Genomic DNA, 22,789 nt, shown 5'->3' with positions numbered 1-22,789 from the left:
CTGAAGGTGGTTGATTTGCTGTTGGGTGGCAAAGTTGAATAGCAAGAGCCTGGAAGAGAGAAAAAAGTGAGGACAGGTTTTAGAGCGGCAGTTTTAACATGTTTATATGGCCTTTTTATGCTGTGAAGAGTTTAACAGGTTTTCTGATGTAGCTGCTGTGCGAGGCTCCCGTTGATTAGGGCTGGTAGTGGTAAAGATTTTGATTTCAGTAAATTTCATGGGGGCTGCAAAGTGGCTTGGTGGTTAGCACTTTTCTTTCTGCAAAGAGTTTGCATGTTCTCCCTGTGCATGCGTGGGTTTTCTCCGGGTTCTCCAGCTTCCTCCCACAGTCCAAAAACATGCTGAGGTTAATTGGTGATTCTAAATTGTCTGTAGGTGTGAATGTGAGTGTGATTGTTTGTCTCTACATGTAGCCCTGTGATAGACTGGTGACCTGTCCAGGTGTCACCTGCCTTCACCCTCAGTCAGCTGGGATAGACTCCAGCCCCCCGTGATCCTAATGAGGATTAAGCAGTGTATAGATAATGGATGGATGGATGGATGAATAGATTTCATAGTCTTCATATCGTATTCTGACTGTATATACAGGTTATATTTTGCCCAGTGGGTGTATCAGTTCTTATTAACCTTTGTTATGACAACCTGTAGCGCTGCAACGTCCATTGCTTGCAAAATATATGCTCTCATCATTGTCTTTCAACTTGAAAATCCACACAACAGATTTGCATGCATGAGCAATAGCTGGAGCTGCAGCTACAGCTGGATAATATTGATTATCTTCTAAACCATTAATAATTGGAGTATTTTTGAAAATGTTTTAGCTCCAAAGGGTTTTCGTTCACTGTGTTACACCCTGCTTTGTGTCTGGACCTTGCCTGTTCTCAGTTTGTCATTTTCGTACCACTGTCTTGTCATTTGTAGGTTATACACTAATCCCCCGATATACTGTCATTAGGTCACTTTGCTAATGCGAGTACAGAATAACAAGGTTTCTTGGCACCATAAGCTCTGACCATGGTTTCAATATAATTAAATTATACTGAATGTGCAGTTTTCAATTAAAATAATCCTGTATTTTGCACTTAATGGCTCATACATCACTTCTCCCTCATGTACGTAGTTTTGATATGGAGCAAATATATTTTTCCTAGTGACAGCATGTCTCTTGAATCAGTACATGGAAAAGCTCTTGGTGGCTACAGCAGGCAGAATGCAATGGACAGGTCATTTGTGCAGGCTGGCTGTTTGAACATTGGCTTAGATTGCATTACATAACATGACAAGAGAAATCAGTTCAGTAACATTTTATTGTTCAGTCGAGTCAGCAGAATGAGATCAGAGGGTTGAAGCAACTGGTTTTGTCTTGTTGATCTTCTTAAAATAGGGATTGAATGCTTTTTTTGTGATTTGTGCTGTTTGACTGCTGCACACATTGTTACTTTGATCGACTGCTGGTAATACACATCTTAGGAGACTGTGCTTGTATTGACTTGCTGTCTTGATACTGCAGTTGTTTTCTTCACAGTACTGTATGTGCATCGGACAGCATTTGTCCTTTCAGGTGTATACGGCTTGTACTGCGTTTTAGTCGGTAGCAACTTCAGATACATTAAAGTGCTTCTTAGGTATTCCTTCATAATTAATCCAAATGTAATTGGAAACTGGGGTGATTAATTTAGCTATCCTCTGTGGAAATATTCATAGTCGTTTTTAATCAGACAAAAATGGGAATTTTGAATTTGGCAAAATTCATACATTTCCTTTTTTATGCATTATTGAACTGTTAAAGGAACAAGCTCACTACAATAGTCTTTAGTGAGGATTTCAGATCCAGTAATGACGCTCATTAGCACAATCCTGCACAGAAAGACAGACAACTTTCTGCTTGCAACAGTGAGCATCAGGAGATAGCCAACAATGAATACAGGGCCAGGAGCGGGGCTGAAGTAGAGTAGGACATTGTGTGTATCCATGTGTTCGTGTGATGCTATGTATTTGCCTGTGTGACACAGATTGTTGACTTCACCCAACTTTCCCATCTTGCGCTGCACAGCAGGTTTTCTATAGTACATATATTACAATATGTTATAAAATTTTACATTTACCATCAACTGTTTGATGCCGTCTATCTAGAAAAAGCCTAACTGAATAAAATCCATCTCCGTGTGAAGCTTCAGGCTGCATATGGAGCTTTAACTTCACCCATACCCACAGTCAAAGTTGAAAGTAGAGCATCCATTGCTATAACGCTGTTACTGTTCACTCAGTCTAATCCCCCACTCCTGCCAAACAAGAGACCTGACCTGATAAAACAGCAGAGTGGTGTGTATAGTATATGAATTTGTGTGTGTGCTTATGTCTGAGAGAACACGTCTGTCTGTGTGAGTGTTTGCCTGTGCATCCATGTGTATGCGTTTCTGCGCCTGTCTCTAGATGTTTGGCTGTTTTTTTGTGTGCTGACCGTGTTCTGCATGTGTGCTGACATATATTCTGAGCCATGCGCTCTTCGAGGTCAAAATGTGGCTACCAGCTGCCATAAAATGAAGACAGCAGCTGGAAAAGAGAAGGGTGGGTTTAGGTGCGCCAGGACAGCTGCCATGTTTCCAAACCGGCCTCTATTTTAGCGAAGAGGTCCTGTCTGGCTGCTCTGATGAAAGGACAGGTGGAGATGACATGAGAAAGGGAGGAGAGCGAGATTGAGGGATGAATGAGAAGGAGGAGACAGAGACAAGCAGACGACAGAAGGATGGCACCAATAGCAACAAGCGGCTGAGAGGTGGAACGGAAAAGTTGCGGATGGAAGATGTTTTGGTGAAAGTTTGCCGGTTGGACTGGTAAGGGATGGACTGCATCTGTATCCTCACTACCAAGGTGAGACACAAGAACAGAACAGAACAGATTAGAGTAGAGCAGAGCAGAGCAGAGGAGTATGGCAGACAAGACTAAACAAATCAGGATATGAAGGACCAGGTTTTCACAGTGTGGTTGTACAGCCTTGGATTAAACTGTGTAACAACTAAAAACTATTATTTTGACAACAGTGGCATTCGTTTAGTCATTGCAGCAAACCCTTTAAATTTCATGTTGATACTGTGTGGGATTTTTGTGCTATACCTTCAATGTACTACGTGTCCTCAAATGATCTTTCATAAACTGTAAACTTTCATCAAGATGATGTGGTTTTTAATGTAAAATTGAGAATGATATGTGCTTCCACATGCAAATGGAACACTTCATGATCCACAGCAGGTTTAGTAAATGATGGGACACTGTGTGCACTTGCTCACAATTAGCCAAATCAAATTAGGGGCAGGTTGCTCATTGTACAGATGGTTTGCTTTAATTTGTGAATGAACAGTCTATAAGGTGATATCTTAGAGGAACAGGCTGTGCTTTAGTGAAGCGACTCTAATGGGAATGCCGAGCTGTTGCTCGGCTGTTGCTTTGACATGTGACACCCAGAGAGACGAGAAACTGGGTTGATAGGACACACACTTCAAATACTGACTGACTGGCTGTGTAGGTAGATGACTGATGCTGTGGACGACTGAATGACTAACTGGTCTCAAGGCGGGAGAGAAAACTGAAAACTAGGCTGCCAAAGTTAGACACATACATTATGCACATATGTGCATGCTAGGAAATGCATGGCCCATTTAGCAGCAGTAGGAACGGGCAGACATTCATGTATTGCATGAAGTTTTCACATCCAAACAGTAAGAGCCGTAGTTGTGTGCGTAGGGCTTTAGACTAACTTTTCCACTTGAAACAATGGTCGCTACCAGCTTTCTCAGTTAGTCCCATCAGCACATGATTTAGTTACAGCTCTTTTTTGTGTATTTGTCAGTGTTCTTGCATGATGATGAATAGTTGTCTAACACCTTAAGTCTTAACTCTGCCTAGACCTTAAGTCTAGGCATGCTCAGTGTTTAGGTTCATGTATCGATCCCTGCTGGTTTTGTGTTTTTAATGTAATTTTTTACTGCAATATGAAGTCCTGCACCTCTATGGAAACAAACAATGCTAGAAAAAGAAGAATTTAAAAATGTATTATGTGCAGTATTACAAAATTATACTGTCATATGTCACAAAAAAGAAAAAAACAACAGTTGAATTTCTTGGATCATTGATTTTACAGAATAAAAATGGTGACATTACATACTATACATAATTTAATACTTACATTTTAATGAGTTTTCATGCTTTTCTCAGATTAGCTCTGCTCACTTTCAGCCTGCAGTTCAGCCCAGTTCAGCTGAAATGTTTTTTTGTCACTTATCTGTTTGTTACAGCAAAGTGCGGACACTTCTTTGGTCATCTAGTTCATGTAAGCAGTTTATTTTTTTATTTTTGGTTAAATTTAACTACACATGCAGAATAAAGCGATTTTGATGAAATGTCATGATTTTGAGCTCAAAATGGCATGTTACAGATAAGTACTTCTAGGACCGTTGGAATGTTAAAAATCCAACGATTCTGTGTTTTTACAGTTTCTGCCTCTGATAAATGGTGTCATTTTGATGATTTTTAAAAAAGTGATGTCTCTCTCGAACAGGATTTTGGTGTACAGAGGGTTAACCTGTGTTGACCCAGTAACAAGTTGCCTGCAATGGATGGGCATGATGGCTCACAGTACAGTCACAGAGAAGCTGGTGCATTGTACTGTAACCACAGTTACTGTGCTAGCAATTGTGGTTGAAAGAAGTACCTTTTCTTCCTCGCTGTCTCAATCGGTCTCTCCCGCCTGCACTTTAATCATCAATGGCATCTGAGTTGGAACCTTTTGTTGGCTCTGCTTCCACATCAGCCTCCTCCTCCTCTCTTATCATTTTTTAAAAAATGATTTGCTCTAGACCACTTCATTTTTTGAAATATTGTAATAGCTAAATAGATTGTTACTAAATCAATTGTAAGTTTACGAATCTATGATAAAATGTTGCAAAGCACAATGCAGAATGCAAAAGAATTATACAGTCAGTGAAATCGGCAAACAACTTAAGCAAAAATGGTTACTTAGAAGCATATTTGATTAAATTTCATGAGGGTGAATAATTTGACATTTTTATTTACATTCAAACTGTTACTTCCCCGCTAAGAACCTTTTAATTTGATCCAGAATTTAACACAGACATCTGCAAACTGTTCCATGTAGACCCTGGCAGACTCGGGCACATGACGAAATTTACATCACGCAGACCCATGTGGACACAGAGAATCGAAGAGCATGAATTTTCATTTACACAGCTGGTAACGCTACCTAGCTAACGTCATTGACTTGTCTACTTGTAGACGCTGCAAAACATTACCTCTTCATTGTACAATGAATGTCTCCATCAGATTTGTGCTTTTATTTTGTCTAATAGTGTGCAGTTGTTAATCAGGGCTTCCTCTTGATGCTTTCCTGACGCTGCAGAACCTGAATGAACTTTCCTGCCACTTTTTTTTTTTTTTTTTTTGTGGTAAAATTTTCTGTTCCTACTTTGCAGATTACTTGCATCAACTCCTGAATACTCCTGGTCAATCAAGGCTTTTTCTGCTGCGGGGAAACTGCATTTGTTTCAGATCAATATTCTGTAACACCTATTCATTTATCTAAATACCTGAGTAATGAGTGGCACTTGAAGTGAAGACGTGGTATTTTTTTGTTAAACCTCTCCAGTAGGGCAGGTAAATATCTCTTCCACTGGCTTTACAAAAAAAAAAAAAAAAAAAACAGATCCGCTTGCCCTGGACAAGCAGACAAAGTCCTATGTGAAGCCCTGACATGCACTCTCAAACTCAAGTAAGTCTGAGTGTTTTGGCAAGTATACAAACAGACTGGAGGGATTCCATCTCACATTCATCTGGTTAATCCTGTTTATCTCATTGAGATAATGGATTAAAAAAAACAGAAGGTGTTCCCTGAGCTCAAGACTGCTAGATTACTGCTGCAGAGTGTTTCAGTACATCCGCTCTCATCCTGCTTGATTAATTTCCTCTACCAATCACTCCCTCTGACTTTAACTGCATTTTTCGTCAACAAGAACAATTACATAACATAAAAATTTTGGTCCAGTTCACCTATTGACTATATAGAAGCTACAGCAGTGAAACAAAGGGCAGTCAGTTAAAATTCTTGAGTTAAAAGGGATTTATTTCCCTTATAAAGTGCACAAAATAATGTAACTTCAGTTCTCAGATATTTACTGAATGTGTGCACTCTTTAGTGTCTGTGGTTGCAGCTTGTGTTATCAACCATATAGTCTATTTATTTTACTTTCTATCAATATTTTCCTCTCTATCTTGCCCAATCCTCTTTTCCTCTCTGATCTCTCCAGTCTTAAATCCCACCCTGGTTTTATCGTGTGCAGTTGTAGTTTGGTCTAATTGAGTGTCACTGGCCTTCTGTGGACCAAGAGAGCAAGAGTCTTTCCTAAGAGGCTTACCTTAGGCTGCTAATAGACTTTACTGAGGTGGAGCTATTTTAAGATGGACAAAGAGGAGAAAAGAAATGAAAAAAACGACAGAGAGACACACGAAGTCGAAGGGAAAGGGAGAGAGCTTTTCTGTTGCTGCATGAGTACACAAGTTGATTGCATACCTAGCTTTGCTGGGTTATTTTAGTCACTTTTGCCAGAAAACTCCTTGCTACATCCTCCACCGATTCATCCATCTGCGCAACTGTCCAGCTGGCATTGTGATGTAACTGTGAGGAGGGGCCACGGATGACAAATTAATCAACGGAAAAGGCATGAGAGCAGAGGAGAAGACGGAGAGAACTTCCCAAACTGCTGTAGGACAGTTGAGCTCAGAGACATGCCTCTGCAGTCGGACTGACACAGCGATGTAGGACTACTGTCAAAGGTCGCCTCACTTCATGAGACCCTGGGGAACAGGTTAAACATCTTGTTGGCATCTGAATGATCCTCACTTGTTGTAAAGAATTAGACTAATCCTGTAGGTCTCCGGATTGGCCTGCCTGTAGTATAGCTGACACCTGCTGAGCCAGCACAAGGACCACATGTGAAAATGGACCACTGCAACCTTGCGTCCTCAAACAATGTAATGTATATTTACTTATTTAAATTGCAGTTTATCTTCTGACTGTCTGTTGGTGGTGAAAAGAAAATGGGATGAGCCTTGTTGTTATGGTAGAGTGTAGCAAAGAGGTTTAATCAACAAAGAATCTGGTGGATTTTATGTTCTGTAATTTTCCTTGCACCGTTAGGTTATGTTTAGGACTTGTTTTCAATCAAACATTGACGTGTGTTTCCGTGCCATATGTTCATACTATACATAAGGTATGGTTCCTGTAATCCTTTTGTAAATACACTTAAAAAACATGATAGAGTAATGATTTGGTATTTTCTCTCTCATTGTCTTTAGCTGTATATTGTATATGTAACAGATGTGCTACGGAGCGCGGAGGTTGGCAGAAAACCAGGAGGAGCTGAGTAATTAAGAGGAATTAATCCAAAGGCCAGAGGTTCTAGCTTTAACATTAATGATAGCTGCTTGCTAATTCTTACAATCCTACAACCCTATGCTGTCCAATTACTTCTGTTTCAATCTCTGCAGACTAACAAATGAACTCCACTAATGACCAAAAAAGCCTAACCTTGCCAATACACCTCTACTGACCACAGTGGAAATGTTGGCCCTATTTAAAATAAAGGAACAAAATAGAGCAGTCACTTAAAGTGAGCAAAAGATGTCTATCAGCCCAAATCCATGCAAGTCCACATTCCTGAAACTAATGAAATCCAGACGCCATTCACAGGCAAACTCTCATTTGGCCTCTGATTCAGCCATAATCAGCCCAACTTGTCTGGTTACCAGGGTCAACTCTGAAGGAAGTGACTGAGCAGTGCCACTCTTTTGCAGCTAAATAACTTGTCTAAGAGGAGGATCACAACAAAGGATAGAAGCCTTATGAATAAGTGTAGTGCTTGTACGACTGAAGATAGTTGTTCATATCACAAAACACTGAGATGACAAAGAGTTTTATGACATCCTCCTGTTCAGCCACTTAGTTGCTTCCTTTTCTAGTCTTTATCTTTTCAGCAGTCACTTCACCTGGTCAAGCTAACAGGCTAGCAAGCTAGCATTAATTGTTCAGGTCATGTCACGCTTGGGTACTGTCAGAGCAGCAAATCCCATTAAGCAGATGACTAATCTCTGTGAAGATATACACATAAACCCACACTTATACAAAAATGCTATTCTGTATGCACAAATACACAAAACAATACAGGAAACCTTAATATCAGTTCAGATCAATCATCATACTGATTTTTCAGGAACAGGAAATTGATTGAACTCCTGACCCTCAGATGCCAGATTAGTTCAGAGAGTAAATCAGGGTCACTCCATAGGCCAAATGTGGCCAAGTCTTGTGCTAAGGTATGTTAGTAGGGTAACTGCATGAAGTGTAGTAGAAAGGACGATTTGATGAATGTGCCAGTAGGAAGTTTGTTTTTTAATGCTGAAAATTTTTTTAAGACAAAATTTTCTAAATACAGCTTCTCAGTATTCTGTGTTTACTTTACTCTTCTGTGCCAGATGTTTACTGGCACAGAAGATCCATCTATCAATCTATTATCTATACACCGTTTAATCCTCATTAGGGTCGCAGGGGGGCTGGAGTCTATCCCAGCTGACTTGGGGCGAAGGCAGGGGATGATGTGGTCACTTTGGTCTTCTTGATTGTGCTTTGAATATTCATTTCTCTAGTTCACACAGACTTTTATAATTCCTTAGAAACATTCAATTTAGTCACAATTTAATGTTAAGAAAGCTTCTCTTTGCTTAGAATAACAGTGTGACTTCAGACATTTCAATTTAGTTCTCATGCCTTGTTTTCCACTATCACAATGCTACTAAGTCAGCATTGTTCTGCTGGAAACTAAAGGCGCAGCCATATTTAGAAGAGGTGAACAATGACTGCAGGTTAGTTTACTTCAACAGGCCTCTGATTTGTTGATGACATCCACCTGAGTGTCATCTGAGCTGCTTTAATGGAAAGATACAGACAGAAATGTGTTTTTTTTGTACAAAGTAGATATGCTTAAAATCAGCTTAAATAGAATTGCTGATTTAGAAATAGCGTAGAATCTAAAATATTTAGTCATTTCACTTGTTACATTTTTCTACATCCTCAAACTTGTTAAATATTTCCAGGTTATGTTAAAAAAGTAATATTTTCCATATGGTTTAGGGCTGTAAATATGTAGATACTGCTACAGGTACTGCTGTGCATGTGTTTTGCCACATAGTGGCACTGTATGTATGACAAACACGGCAACATGATGGGTTCTCAAATTTCTGCTCTGCAGTGGCTTGTTTGCTGTTTAACCACACAGCCAGCTGACATATCCCTTGATGTTAAATAATTTAAAATATTCAGTAAATAACCATCTATTAACACCTGTTTGCTGCACAGTTGATATTTGTTGTTGAAAGGTTTCTGCAGAAGTCAGTGTGTCCTTTTATAGCATTTCAGTGATAGAGGATGAGAGATGACTGGAGAGGAAAATTCACTCATGTGGAAACTGAATGCACAGCTGGTAAAAGCTGATCACGTGACCATATTTTAAATGTTGATGTATGCAGTATTTTTTAGTTGGTTAGCGTGTAGAATGGAGAATCCACTGTGATTGGCTGGTAGGGAGTGTATGAGGTTACCACACACACATACACATGCAGCGTGGTTATTTCTGTGCTGGCTGACCTACTAATGTTAACATGTAGTGCATGCCTGCTAGGCTCATGAGGTAGCATCCCCTCTCTCTCCCCCTCTCTGTCTCGCTCTCTGCCCATTTGTTATTTATTCCTTTCTTTTACTCCCTCATTGTTTCTTTCTTAATAACGTTCAGTTATTTGGTTTGGGCCGCCATCCGATGCTATATTTACACTTCCATTATATTTTGTAAGCCATATGATCCAAAACGCCTGTGGCTATCCCAGATGTATGAATGTATGTATGTGTTCCAGCAGGATCTCCATCTGTTCCTTGCCAAACACAGAGAGACTCGCTGTACAGCTAGATTATCACTAAAGCCAAGACTTTTGGAAGACTGGCACTTGAGCCAGTGCTTACACTTGAAACATATTGATTCTATAGTTCATCCTGAAGGAATCCAGTCTGAAATACAGTACAGAATTCAAAAACAAGACATGTCAGAGAGGTAAATGTATGAATGCAGAACAATTTTATAAAGATATATGACCTATTTGTTAATGTCAGTCGTCAGGTGATATCGCACAGTCGTGACTCAGACTGGATGCAATTTATAGAAGCTTTTATGTTTGCTGTTCTAAACACACATGAGGAAATTACACTGCCACATCCTCAATGCTTATTTGAAAGAAAAAGAAGCAGAACTGGGTAGATGGCCTCTTGAGGTGTTTAAAGATTTACAGCCTAGTCAGGATGTGCAGCTTCAAAGATGGCATGGAGCGCCAAAAATGTCATCAGCAAGCAAGTAAACTCCAACAAACACACAGAAGAGGAACTCAAGAATGTTTGGTTAACTTCCAAGATTAAGTTCACTGAGACAATTTGTGAATGTGTAGACAAACATCTAGATTACTCAGTTACATCCAAAAGGCAGAACAAATCAAAGCAAGAAACCCTTTTTTATTACATCTCAATAAATAACAGAGATTGAAGTTTTGCAACATGGTTAATGCATCAATTATTAATTAATACATCACATAGAACGTGCACAAAGTTTCACATGTATGAGTTTATGAGTATTTTGAGGAAGAAGATTAAGTCCCTGCTGTGCTCAGAGTAACCTTTCATGTCATTGCATTATTTATATGGCTTGTCTACCTACATCAACTTCTAAACTTAATTGGCTCCTTCAGGCTTGGATCTGTGCATCCTTTATCTGTGTACAGTTAGAAAAAAAAAAACACTAGAGATAATTTTTCCATCACTGGTAAGCAGCTTTAAATGTAACTTAAGGCATAATCTTGGATTGTGGATTGATTGCTTTATCACCTATAAAATTACTTCAGATGGTATCAACTTGTTTCTCCCTGTTCCACCTAATTTTCCTTCTTCTAATATTTTCCCCAGTGACTTCAAAATCCCCTTTTGTTCACTTCATCCCCGCTTTCTTCCGCATTGTTTTCCTCTCTCTGTTGTCTTCTCTCTCATGCTGCGGTGTTTGTTTTCAAGTGGAGGTGAGAAGGCAAAGTCAACCGCAGAGAGACTACTGTGTGTGTTTGGGTTTGTGTGTGACAGTCCAGATGGCCCAGCCGTCAGCATCGAGAGCCTCGGCTGTGGACTGAGCTTTGACTTGTTTGACTTCCTCTGCCCTTTATCTCCCATAAGCCTTCTCTCCACTCAATCAAAAATTAACATTGCTACACTCTGTGCTGGAGGTATTATGATTAGTTGGTTATTTGATTAGTTGATCATATTGAGTAATATTTTTTACATTATAAAATACCAATGAACTACTAATTCCATCCTCTTTAATGTGAGGATTTCCCCTGTTTTTTATGTAATGGTAAAATTGAAAATCTAGAGATATTAGACAGTTCCAACACTGTAAGGCCACACTTTGAGTTTTACAGAATTTGTGATGGTAGACAAAATATTTTTTGTAACAATATGCGCAATATATGGAAAATGTGTGATTTGCAATAATATTGTTCCTAGCTACGGCAAATACAGAAATATTGAAGTGTATGTATTTAGACTCTTTACAACTAAATAGTTCCCCCATGTCTTCTGCTGTAATAAGTAGATCCACCAGTAGATACTGGAAAATACTGACACAGCGTATTTGGTTTTTCTATTATATATACTGAAGTATGAAGAAATAATGAAATTTTCATCTCTCGGTGAGCTTACAGTATATAAAGTCAGTGCTGTTTTAAAATAGAGATTTCTTTTAGATTACTCATGGAAATAAGAATCATACAAGTTTTCTTTTTTGTCTCAAGCAGCAAAAATACTCCTAGCATAACATGTTACAGTTAATTTGCCTCGTTTGGACTACGTCTTGCAATGTCACCACTGCACATGCTCACATTGCAATGTCAGTGGTGAACAGTTTCTTGCCATGTGTTTATTGCACATGATTATATGATAATGAAAATATGATTTATTGGTCAACATTAGTATTAGTTAGTTTATTATGCTGCTTTGCTTTGTGCTGTGGTCAGTGTGTGTGGTTTATAGGAGAAAGCGTTCAGGGTTTGACCAGAGATTTGAGAAAAAACCTAACATGCATATTAGGATAATAATTACCAAACCTTTATATCTGCTGTGAATGATAGTTGATAAAGCAAAGTGTAAAGTTTGCTTTGCCTTAATACTTGCAGTAAATTTAGTTAGAACAGTAGCTTGTGTTGTGTCCTGTATATGAATATTTGCTAGAACTTTTGTGTCATGAAATCTTTCCGATTCGAACTGGTTTGTTACTTTGGCTGGTTCAAGTGCTTACTGGTTGCTGTTGCTGGAAGACAGTGAAATTTGGCACAATTTACTATTAATGTCTGTATACAGAAGCAATGACTTGTCAGTAACCCACCCATGAGGCCATGCTCAGACCAATAAACTAAATGAAATAACAATAAAATAAAAAAGACAGGCTTTTTATTTATTTGAATTTGGCCAGTGTGAACATGAATCAGAGGTGGCAGCACACATTGCTCCAGCAAAAACCTCCAAAGTCATCCAGCAAGAGGAGTTGCTCAACTGTTGGTAATAGAATAACTGCAACAATCATATACATGCAAACCTGTCCATTCTTTAAAGAATAGTTTGGTTTCTCTGCAGTGGGGTTTTATGGTTTACTTATCCATTGTCGATATAGTACAGTGCAGACCTGCATGGAAGCCAAGATATTAACTTTAATGACCTTTAATGTTAAGGTTGCTAACCTGCCTGTCCTGTCTTTTTGTTATTTATGTTGTTGTATGTAAGCTACTGAACACTTGAATTTCCCTGGGGATTAATAAAATATCTATCTATTGATCTATTGATCTATCGATCTATTGGTCTATCTGTCTATCTGTCTGTCTGTCTGTCTTGCCTTTACATAGTCCTGTCTGACTTTTTTTTTTATCTAGCTCTCTTAAAAGTCATCAGACTCTTTTGACAAAAACTGTAAGTTTACTTGAAGAACAACAATTTTTGAGTGACTTTGGTATTTTAACATGTCAATTTGGATCTGAACTAACTGTTCAAGAGAGTGATATAACTGCTTTCGTTCTTTGCTGGAAAGGGTTTCCTGGTGGTGAGGTAAAGAAGTGAAAATATTTGAAATAAAGCAACAAAAAGAAAAGACTTAAATTAATATTGATTTTATTAAGTGATTTGGTGGCTAAAATACATGTCGCTGCTGCAGTTGTTGTTGCAGTTCACTGCTTAGCCTCTGTACCAATCCTTCTGTCTGCCTCTCCAAACTGGGGATACCAGCTGTCATTTACTGCAGATTATGCAGTGACTATAGATGGGTATCTCATGCAGTCCCACTTCAAAGAAACCAAACTTTACATCATAAGTGATCAATGTGCACTTGAGATTGTTGCAGTGAAAGATTAACTATTTGCATCTTTTCTGGAGAACCTCGTTGTATCATACCCGACTGTGGAGTGTTTTGGTGCTTGTTAAGACATCAAAATCACTGATCCGTTCCTTAACTGGACCATTGCTACCTGAAATAGCATTCGACTTGCCCACAAACAAAGTCCTTCGTGTTGTTTTCATGTAGGTCTGTTTTGGTGTGAATGCCTGCTTATACCAGCAGAATGAATCTGAATCATCTCAGCCAGTTTGAAGTCACCTGTGGTTTAAAAGGGCTCAGTGCCAAAATGATTGTCCTGCCACCAGCGCAGCAATGCTGTGTTCAAATGTCAGTTGAGCAAGTCACCTCAGTAGAGTGTCTACGTGTGTGTGTGTGTATTCAGGAGATCATAGCTTGTGACTGGTTGTTATGCAACAACATTGTCTCTGCCTCACTCATTCACTCTTCAGGTCTCTGTCTCTCTCTCTCTCCACCAATGTTGAATTTCGTCAATTCAATCCTCACTAGTCCATATAATACTGGAGCCGTACCCCCTGCTCTTCACTCATTGTATGTAAAGCATTACTGCAGCAGGTAGAGAGAGGTGGAAAGAAAGAAAGGGACACGGGGATGTTAGAGAGACGACACATTTTTAATTCTCCCTCCACCTCTGGGTGCACGTCTCTGCTCTTTCTGTCTTTCTTTCTATCTCTCATTGATCTTGCTGTTGAGAGGCGGGCCAAGAGAGGCAGTGGAGCGAACCGAGGGAGAGTGAGCAAGGCAGGGAGAGAGAGAGAGAGAGAGAGGGACATAGATAGAAAGAAGGCAAGAGAGGGAGAAGGGTAGCGATAGAACGAGAGAGGCAAACACTCACACAGATAGAGAGAGAGGAGATAGAGGAGTGGGACTGCTGCTGCAGAGGAGGACAAGAGAGACCACATCTATACTGAGACACACACACACACACACACACACACACACACACACACACACACACACTCATACATACACACTCATACATACACACAGCACACTCTTACATGCACACGCATTCATTCATGAACACACACAGACGGACTGACCTACACATGCTGACAACAACAACACCCTGAACACACATGTGCTGACACATTCTGACACACACACACACACACACACACACATGGGCAGACAGTGACCATGCTGCTCTTTGCATCCTGACCAGCTATGAGGATTACACTGATGAAGATGATAATGATGAGAGCGATGAAGAGCGTGAGGGAGAGGACGCTGGCCTGCCACAGCTGAGGACCGTAGCCAGGCGGTTGGGGGGTGGGTGGAAGGGGACGGGGGGGCCGACAGAGTGGGGGATTGTGGGACAGGATGGAGCGCGGCTGATAGAACACATGCGTGTGTGTGTGTGTGTGTGTGTGTGTGTGTGTGAGTGAGTGAGAGAGAGAGTGAGAGAGAGTGTGTGTGAAGGTGTGTGAGTGTGAAATGTGTGTATGAAGGCTAGGATGCCCCCCCAGCGCGGGACCAGCTAGCTAACGTTAGCCACATGTTGTGCCACTGCAAAGTAGCATGCACCAACAACACCATATCTCTGATGTTTGGATGCAAGGTAGGTAGAGAGCTTTGTGTGTTTGTGTTTTTTTTTGTGTGTGTGTGTGTGTGTGTGTGTGTGTGTGTGTGTGTCTTTATGGAGGAGGTTGAGTTAAGTAATAGACAGTGAGAGAGACACTGACTGAGGTGAAATGTGCTGAGAGGGAAGGGAAGAGGTAATGACGAGGCTAAGGGTCTCAAGGTTGAGGTAAAGTAAGGTGAGAGTTAGTAGAGAGAGAGAGAGAGCGCGGGAGAGACACAGAGAGAGAGAGAGAGAGAGGTCGGACTATGTTTGTCAGAGTGGTAGAATCGGCAAGAGAGAGAAGAATCGGCGAGAGAGAAGCTGTTTTGTGTTCTGCTGTCTGCTTCATATTACGAATTCTTGAGCGAGTTTATCACCAACAGCCTTGTTGCTTTATCGCTGGTATTTGATGCTTCATTCATTTGAATTCTCTGCAGAAAGTTATTAAATTCTTTACTAAATATGCCACATGTGGAATTTACAAATTACACACAGAGAACACATAACTCACTGTGAAATATCAGCACCTAAATTCAGTTGATTAATTATTTTGAAGTCTTTTGGAAAGTTTTGGAACTTTACATCCATCTCTGTTGTCATTGAAAGCTGGTCGACTTTGAGCTGCATCTAATGATTCTTTTCATTATTCACTTATTTGTCTCTTATTTTTGTGATTAACCATTCATCACGTCTTCTGTTATTGTGTCGTCCAATCAAAAATTATCCTTACCCATGCCAAATGTTTGCATTTTTATTTGACCAATATGCTTCTTCTGGAAATGATGTTAACAGTGACAAAAGATAGTAAGTGTGTTAGAAATGTTAATGCTACATTTTAACTGTGTTGTTTTCTACATTTTTACTGGAAATGCCACATTCAGAATTATTACACGAGCTTGGTGAGGACTACCATTTGTGCAGCATGACTGCTCACAAGACAGGGTATGGTGATGAAGCCATATTCAAGTACAAAACAAAATCAAAACGTTAAAGTACAAAGAGTTTCACATTGTGAAATATCTTAAAGGATGTGACAGAAAGCCAACAGTGCCCCTTGTGCTGACTTATATAGCTGCGCAAAAGGTCAAGGAAAGTCCAAGAATTACCACTAAGGCTATCCTGAAGTACACAAAAGCCTGTCTAATCTTACCAAAAGCTCACCTGGACAAAGAAGAAAGCTTTTGGTCATTAAGTCTGTGGGTGAATGTGGTGAAAATTTTGTTTTTTGGATACAGGGATGTGGCTTCGTTTGGCAGAAGATAGGCCTTCAATCCCAAGAACACTATTTACACAGTCAAGTAAGGTGTTGGGAATGCCATGCTTTGGGGGTGTTTTTTAACAAATCGACCAGACATCTTTGTCAAAGTAAGGCATCATGAAAAAAGGACTACTTTAAGGTTGTGGAGGAAAGCAGTCGGCAGAAAAACATGGATAGAATTGGACCTCCTAACAAGACAATGATCTGAAAACTACTGTCAGCATGGTCACGAAATGGTTAACAGGAAACAATACCAACATTTCTGAGTTCAGACCTGAATCCCATCAGTAATCTGTGCAGAGAACTGAAAACCAGAGTGATGGGAAGGAAGTCTTCAACCTCAATGGCCTGAGATCATCACAGTGAGGAGAGGAACAGAATCCCAAGGGAGATCTGCAGAAAGCTTGTTCGCATTTCAAATTGTATCCTGTTTGATTGTGTGGCAGCAAATAAAGACTTTGCCACTGATTAGTGAAAAAGAAAATGAATAATTTAAGACCTGGCATTTTAAGTATAATTGTAGAAAGAAAATAGAAATGATCATCAGTTGGTAGGACAATGTCTTACCAACCTCTGTCACTTGTTTTTGACATTTCCAGCCAGAAAAAGCCTATTGGTCAAATATAAATTCCCGTTAAATCAAACCTTAGCATGGGTATGAATCATTATGGACTTAACTGTACCGCAAAATACTGAAAAGTGAATGGCAAAAGTTCTTAAAGCCTAAGATAACTGCTTATTTTGTCCAACTAACTAAAAAGCCAAAGTTCTCCACTTACAGGTATATAAGGCAGAAAAACAACAAATCTTCACCATTTAGGAAGTTGTGTTCAACAAGTATTTAGCATTTTTGCTTAATAAGTAAGTTCAAAATGAATTTTATATAATTGCAATTACTAAATCTTCAGTTGTAAAATTAAATGATAATTAAATAGTTTAGTCTATTTGGCGATGATGATGGGTAACTTCTGAATTATATTGTGTTGTTTATATTTAACATTCGCAAAGTTAAGACAATGTTTCCCATTGGCTGTCTTCTGGGCTCTGACCTCTGAATTTTATATACTAAAATGAGAATCTGATAAAAAAAATTGTATAGGAATTTCAGCATTTTTTAACTTTCAGATTAAAATAAAAGATAGTCCATCAAAGTCTCCTCATGTACTTCTATTTTCACTGTAGTATACACGCTAGCCATGTCGCACACAGTGTGGTGGCGGATATCGTGGCACTGCAGCAAAGTCTCATAGTCATGAGCCAACTGGGACCTGTGGAGTATGCATGTTCTTCCTGTATTTGCACTGGTGCTGTGCTTTCTGTCTTCCCAGACTCCAAGAACATGATGGGTTCAGTCTTACTTTATGTGAGCCCCTGTAGCCCTGTAAGAGGTTATCCTGTATCTTACCATATGTACGGATGTGGTCAGAGACCTGCAACCTTCAACTGCATCTTAAGTGTCCCATGTTTTGTGTCCCTAACCAATGAATTTGTTTTATTAAAAGTAAGATTCCTCATGATGTCTGCCTTCCCAGTAAATCCATATTCCAGCAGCTGCAGCTGTCTTAAACTCACATTCAGTTAGGAATGCTAAAGGTTTCACTTCCTGACAGGGATTCCTGGCCCATTATTATAAAATTAACACCACCATATCCCTTACGAGTATGCCGACTTGCTAGTTATATAACATCAGCCTGATGCTCAACAAAGGAGCTTAGGCTAGAATTGGCATTCATGATCTTGCAAAGTACTCCGAAATTGTTGAGTGGAAAATCAACACATGAAATATTAAAGTTCCACCCAAGCGCTTAAGGAGCAGTGCCTTTGATGTGGAGGAAGTGTTTGTACCCTGTGCTGCATCTTTGAATAGTCATTAAACACACGGCTAACCCAAAAATGGCCCCATAAATAGGTCTATAAACTTGTCTAAATAGCACAGTGAAAGTGGACCTGATATTGAGAACGGGCTCAGAGAAAAAGAGTAAAAAAACTGAATATTTTTCAGCTCGGTGGTATGTGTATAAATGCTGAGACAGAGAGACTGGTGTTCAGTTTGCTGTTACAAATTCATATACGAGAATGTACTATAAGAAGATACAGTAGGACCCCTGGACTGTGTATGTGTTTGTGTGCATGACTTGGAATGCTGTTGTCCAGTTCAGCAGTTAGGCCACAATAAAGTGTATAGGCTTCACTTCTGTCCTATTAGATCACCTCATCATGACAGCCTGTTAGATAGAGGCAGGCCGAGAGACAACTGCTAGACTGGAGCTATATAGAGAGAGAACAAGTCAGCCTGAGTGTGGGCGACAGCAGTAGTTTTGTCCTCTAGAAGTATAGCTGGACAGGGTAACAAGTGAGTGTATCCTGAGGATATCAAAGCGTTTCCTATACAAGATTTTTGAGAGATGGTGGACCTGGTTTGCTGCCATCATCCTTTTTCAGACTTGGTTAGCTTGTGTTGAAATTTGCCGTGCTCAGACACTGCAGTGCCAGGAGTGCACAGCATTTCAGGAACAATATGGGTAGAACCAATACTTGACCCGCACCTTCACCTACATATGTAATTTCCCTTTTAGAAATATTTTTAACTAATCTGGTGAGGAAACATTTGACAAAAAATATGCCTGTTAAAGTTGACTAATTTTTATTCAACAAGAACTTAGCATTTGGGTGCAACCTTTAGGAGTGGTTCAGCTACACTTCAGTAGCTTCAAGAAGCAGTACCAGGAAATATGTTTGTATTTGCTGTACTGTAACATGTAAATTGTAATTTACCTCAGTCAGATTACATGCCAAGTGCACTGATGAGCCACAACATTAAACCCACGAACACGTGAAGTGATTAACACTTAAAAGCTACTGTAGCTCAAACTGCTGAAAACCTTAATGCTGGCAATAATAGAGAAGCGCCAGAACCCACAGTGCATTGCAGCTCACTGTGTATGGGGTTGTATAGGCATGGACCGGTCCGAGTGGCCATAGTGACTCCTGTCCACCGCTGTAAGCATCTACAATGAGCACGTGAGTGTCTTAACTGGACTGTGGAGCAATAGCAGAAGGTAGCTTGGTCTGATGAGTCATGCTTTGTTTTAGATCATGTGGATGGCCAGGTGCGTGCGATTTGTTTACCTGGGGAAGACATTGCAGCAGGATGCAAAGGCAAGCCAGCAGAAGCGGTGTGATGCTCTGGGCAAGGTTCTGCTAGGAAGTCTTTGGTCTGCCATTCATTTAGATTGTACTTTGATACATACCTTCTATCTAAACGTTGTTGCAGGTCATGCACACCCCTTCAAGACAGTGGTATTCTCTGATGATGGTGTTCTCTTTCATTAGGACAATGCGTCCCTCCACACTGCAAACATTGTATAGGACGACGAAGAGTTCAAGGTGTTAACTTGGCCTCTAAAATCTCAATCCGATCACGTATCTATGGGATATGCTGGGGACAAAAAATCCCAAACAGATCCACGGAGGCTCGACCTTGCGACTTAAAGGATCTGCTGCTATCGTCTTGGTGGCTGATGCCACCTTCAGAGGTCTTGTAGAGTCCAAGCCTTCAAGGGTCATAACTGTTTTGGTGGGAAGCCAACACAATATTAATGTTGTAGCTAATTGTGAATCTTCATCATCATGTTCTTAACAATTGAGTTTCTGTAGTTAAACCAATAGAATGTAATAATGTGATGACAAAGGTGACAAAGTATTTTAACGTTCAAAACAATGTAATAGATTTCATGTACATCATGTTTTGTTGACCTGTCTTTTCTTTAAATCTTGCTTACAAATTGGCCCAGTTGGATAATTAACATATTTGTTGATTTTGCTTACTTTGCAGTGTTATGGTTCCTGTGGGAATTACAGCAAAACACACAGTATGTAATTGGGTGTTTGTAAATTGCCCTTTTGGCTAATCAATTCCACCTATGCTGGCGGAATAATTCCCTCAGAGGAATAAAAGTTACATATTCTTATATTAAATAAAGGAAGAGTAATTATGTTTCATATATGCATGCACTGTATATATACACACACATACAACTGATCTAACTGAAGGCAGTTTTTTGTTTTTCACATTTTTTTCTGACTGAAATTATGACAAGAACTGAACTATCATTTTGACTGCAGTTGCTAAGATAAATCATAATCAGAATTGATCAAATCTGAAGGATTCTGATGTCTGTTTGATTCGATTAAGATCACAAGTAAATGTAAGATGCATGAAGAGAGACAAGCAAGACACATGAACACAAACAGCACAGAGCAGAGAGGAGAGCACATTTTAAATACATGAGGGTGAGCAACGTTCAGTTTTTACCTTGCCAGCAACGTGTCCATTTTGGAGGCTGTTTAAGTGCCTGGAAAGATAAATCAAACCCACCTTAACTGGGTCAGACATTTGAACACATTCAAAATAAATGAATGTGTTCCTCTATTTCTGCAAAGGTCTGTGTATTTTTACTGAAGACACTTCACTGAGAGAAGCCACTTAGAAGTTATTTCAGTAAAATCTTCATTTGAGCCAGATTTCTGCGCTTCTCCAAACATATTTAAATTCTTATATCACATATTGTAGATATAATGGAGATATCTATAGCAAACTATCCATTTAAAGTACTATACAAATTAAATAATGATTATTAATTCATTTGGAATTAATTATTAAATTACAGTTCAGAATAATTAAATTACGCTGTATGTGGGACAAAAAAATGTCCAAAACCAATCAGTTTTACTCATAGTCACAGTTTTAGTGAAAGCTGTGAAAAAGCAATCCTTTTGACAAATGTGTTCATTGATTTATTGATTGGCTAACTTCATATGAAACCATTCATACACATTACTGTCACTTTGTCAATGTCGCCAAATGAATCTGGTCATCAGCTGTTATCTGGCAACGAGGGCTTTTGTACTTGATTCCAATAAAGCATGAGAGAGAGTGTGATGTAAGAGATAGAGGGAATGAAAGGATATGGAGAAAGAGAAAAAGACCAAGGCGCATGTGTGTGTGTACGCGAGAAGTTCCTTACGGCAGAGGATCCCCTGCTCTTTCATATCTCACCAAGCGTGACTAACGCCTGGCTTTACTCTGACACACACATACACACAAACTAACACATAGACATGGACTAGGATGCTGAATCTGCTCCCAATCTAGTCACGTTTCTCAGGCTATGCAAGACTGGCTGACACACTAACACATGACAGCCACAGCGCGCACGCAAGTCTTTCTGTGTGTGTGTGTGTGTGTGTGTGTGTGTGTGTGTGTGTGTGTGTGTGTGTGTGTGTGTGTGTGTGTGTGTGTGTGTGTGTGTGTGTGTGTGTGTGTGTGTGTGTGTGTGTGTGTGTGTGTGTGTGTGTGTGTGTGTGTGTGTGTGTGCGTGTGCGTGTGTGTGTGCGTGTGTGTGTGCGTGCGTGCGAGAGGGCTATCTGCAGGCACAGTCCTGATTAGGAGTGCTGGGCTCTTGATAGTTGAGCAGGCAGCAGAGCACACATACATACACACTCTGTGCTGGAAAAACAGAATTATTTGTTGTGTCTGTTCATTCATGCATTTATTCATTCAGAGGTGTTCTTGTGCCATGTGAAAATTAAACACCAAATGTAGGATTATGGATGAGTATGTGTGCGTGTGCACTTACATGTGCATGTGGGTGCAGAGGGCAGCAGCAGCAGTGTTGTGACAACGCCGTGAGCCAAAGTCTCTTCGGGGTCTTAACGCCTGGCTCTTCAACCGCTGCTTTCAAGATTATTTTGAGGCATTTCTGACTAATTAGCAAGACGACAATGAATGAAAGGATCGTGGCGAGAGGCGGAGAGGAGATGAAATGTGCTGAAGGTCATGAGATGGGGTCAGATCAGTTCATTTTGTCTGAGCGGTGTTTATTCCCAGTCTAAATGAGGTTAAAATGTGCAGCAGTGGAAGCAAGGGGAACACACATACATTGCCACGTCTATTTGAATTCACAGGAATTAGCTGATACTGTTCAGCGGTCTCCTGTGAAAAGCAGCCGCCCACTCCCCGCCTCAAAACATGATTTCTAGAATAGAATTTGCATCTTGTTGCTGGCCAAGATGACAGTCGGCTGCAGGGTCAAACATAGTATTAGTGATTTACTGCTTTGTTGAGCTTGCTCTGGTAAGTCCTTTTGCTTGCTGTCACCAAGTAGTTGTGTAAAAAGTCAAGTCACTGTTATTTATGCCACACATTCAAAATAACAGACATTGAGCCACAGTGGTTTCCAATAGGGAAACAAGATGGTGATGCTTTACCTAAAAAGCTCAAATATTAAGGTGCACACCCAACAGTATTACTTATTATACAAATTTACCTAATTAAAACAGTAAGGTTAAAATTCTTCAATTTTATTTTATTTTATTTTAAGTTTACCTGACTGATAAATATTAAGTTGACAACCTACA

The 22,789-nt window shown here is 39.8% G+C and overlaps 1 protein-coding gene across 8 annotated transcripts in view; it reads left to right on the top strand.

Annotated features, from left to right (window-relative positions):
- Positions 1–22,789, top strand: part of LOC111580207 (discs large homolog 1-like protein) — a 127,937-nt gene that overhangs the window by 7,035 nt on the left and 98,113 nt on the right. The window contains exon 1 of one of the 8 annotated variants that reach the window (XM_055015719.1): positions 6,539–7,041. The exons of 5 other annotated variants lie outside the window; for them this stretch is intronic. In XM_055015719.1, the coding sequence (XP_054871694.1) occupies positions 7,009–7,041 (33 nt within the window). In that variant the 5' untranslated portion in view covers positions 6,539–7,008. Of the gene's footprint in view, positions 1–6,538; positions 7,042–14,859; positions 15,109–22,789 lie in introns of those variants that run through there. 2 more of the 8 variants (XM_055015718.1, XM_055015721.1) reach the window with 2 other exon arrangements.

Source organism: Amphiprion ocellaris, chromosome 2 (assembly GCF_022539595.1).
Source record: "Amphiprion ocellaris isolate individual 3 ecotype Okinawa chromosome 2, ASM2253959v1, whole genome shotgun sequence".
NCBI lineage: Eukaryota > Metazoa > Chordata > Actinopteri > Pomacentridae > Amphiprion > Amphiprion ocellaris.
The sequence above is the reverse complement of the archived record's forward strand: the minus strand, read 5'-3'. Positions and strand labels throughout refer to the sequence as shown.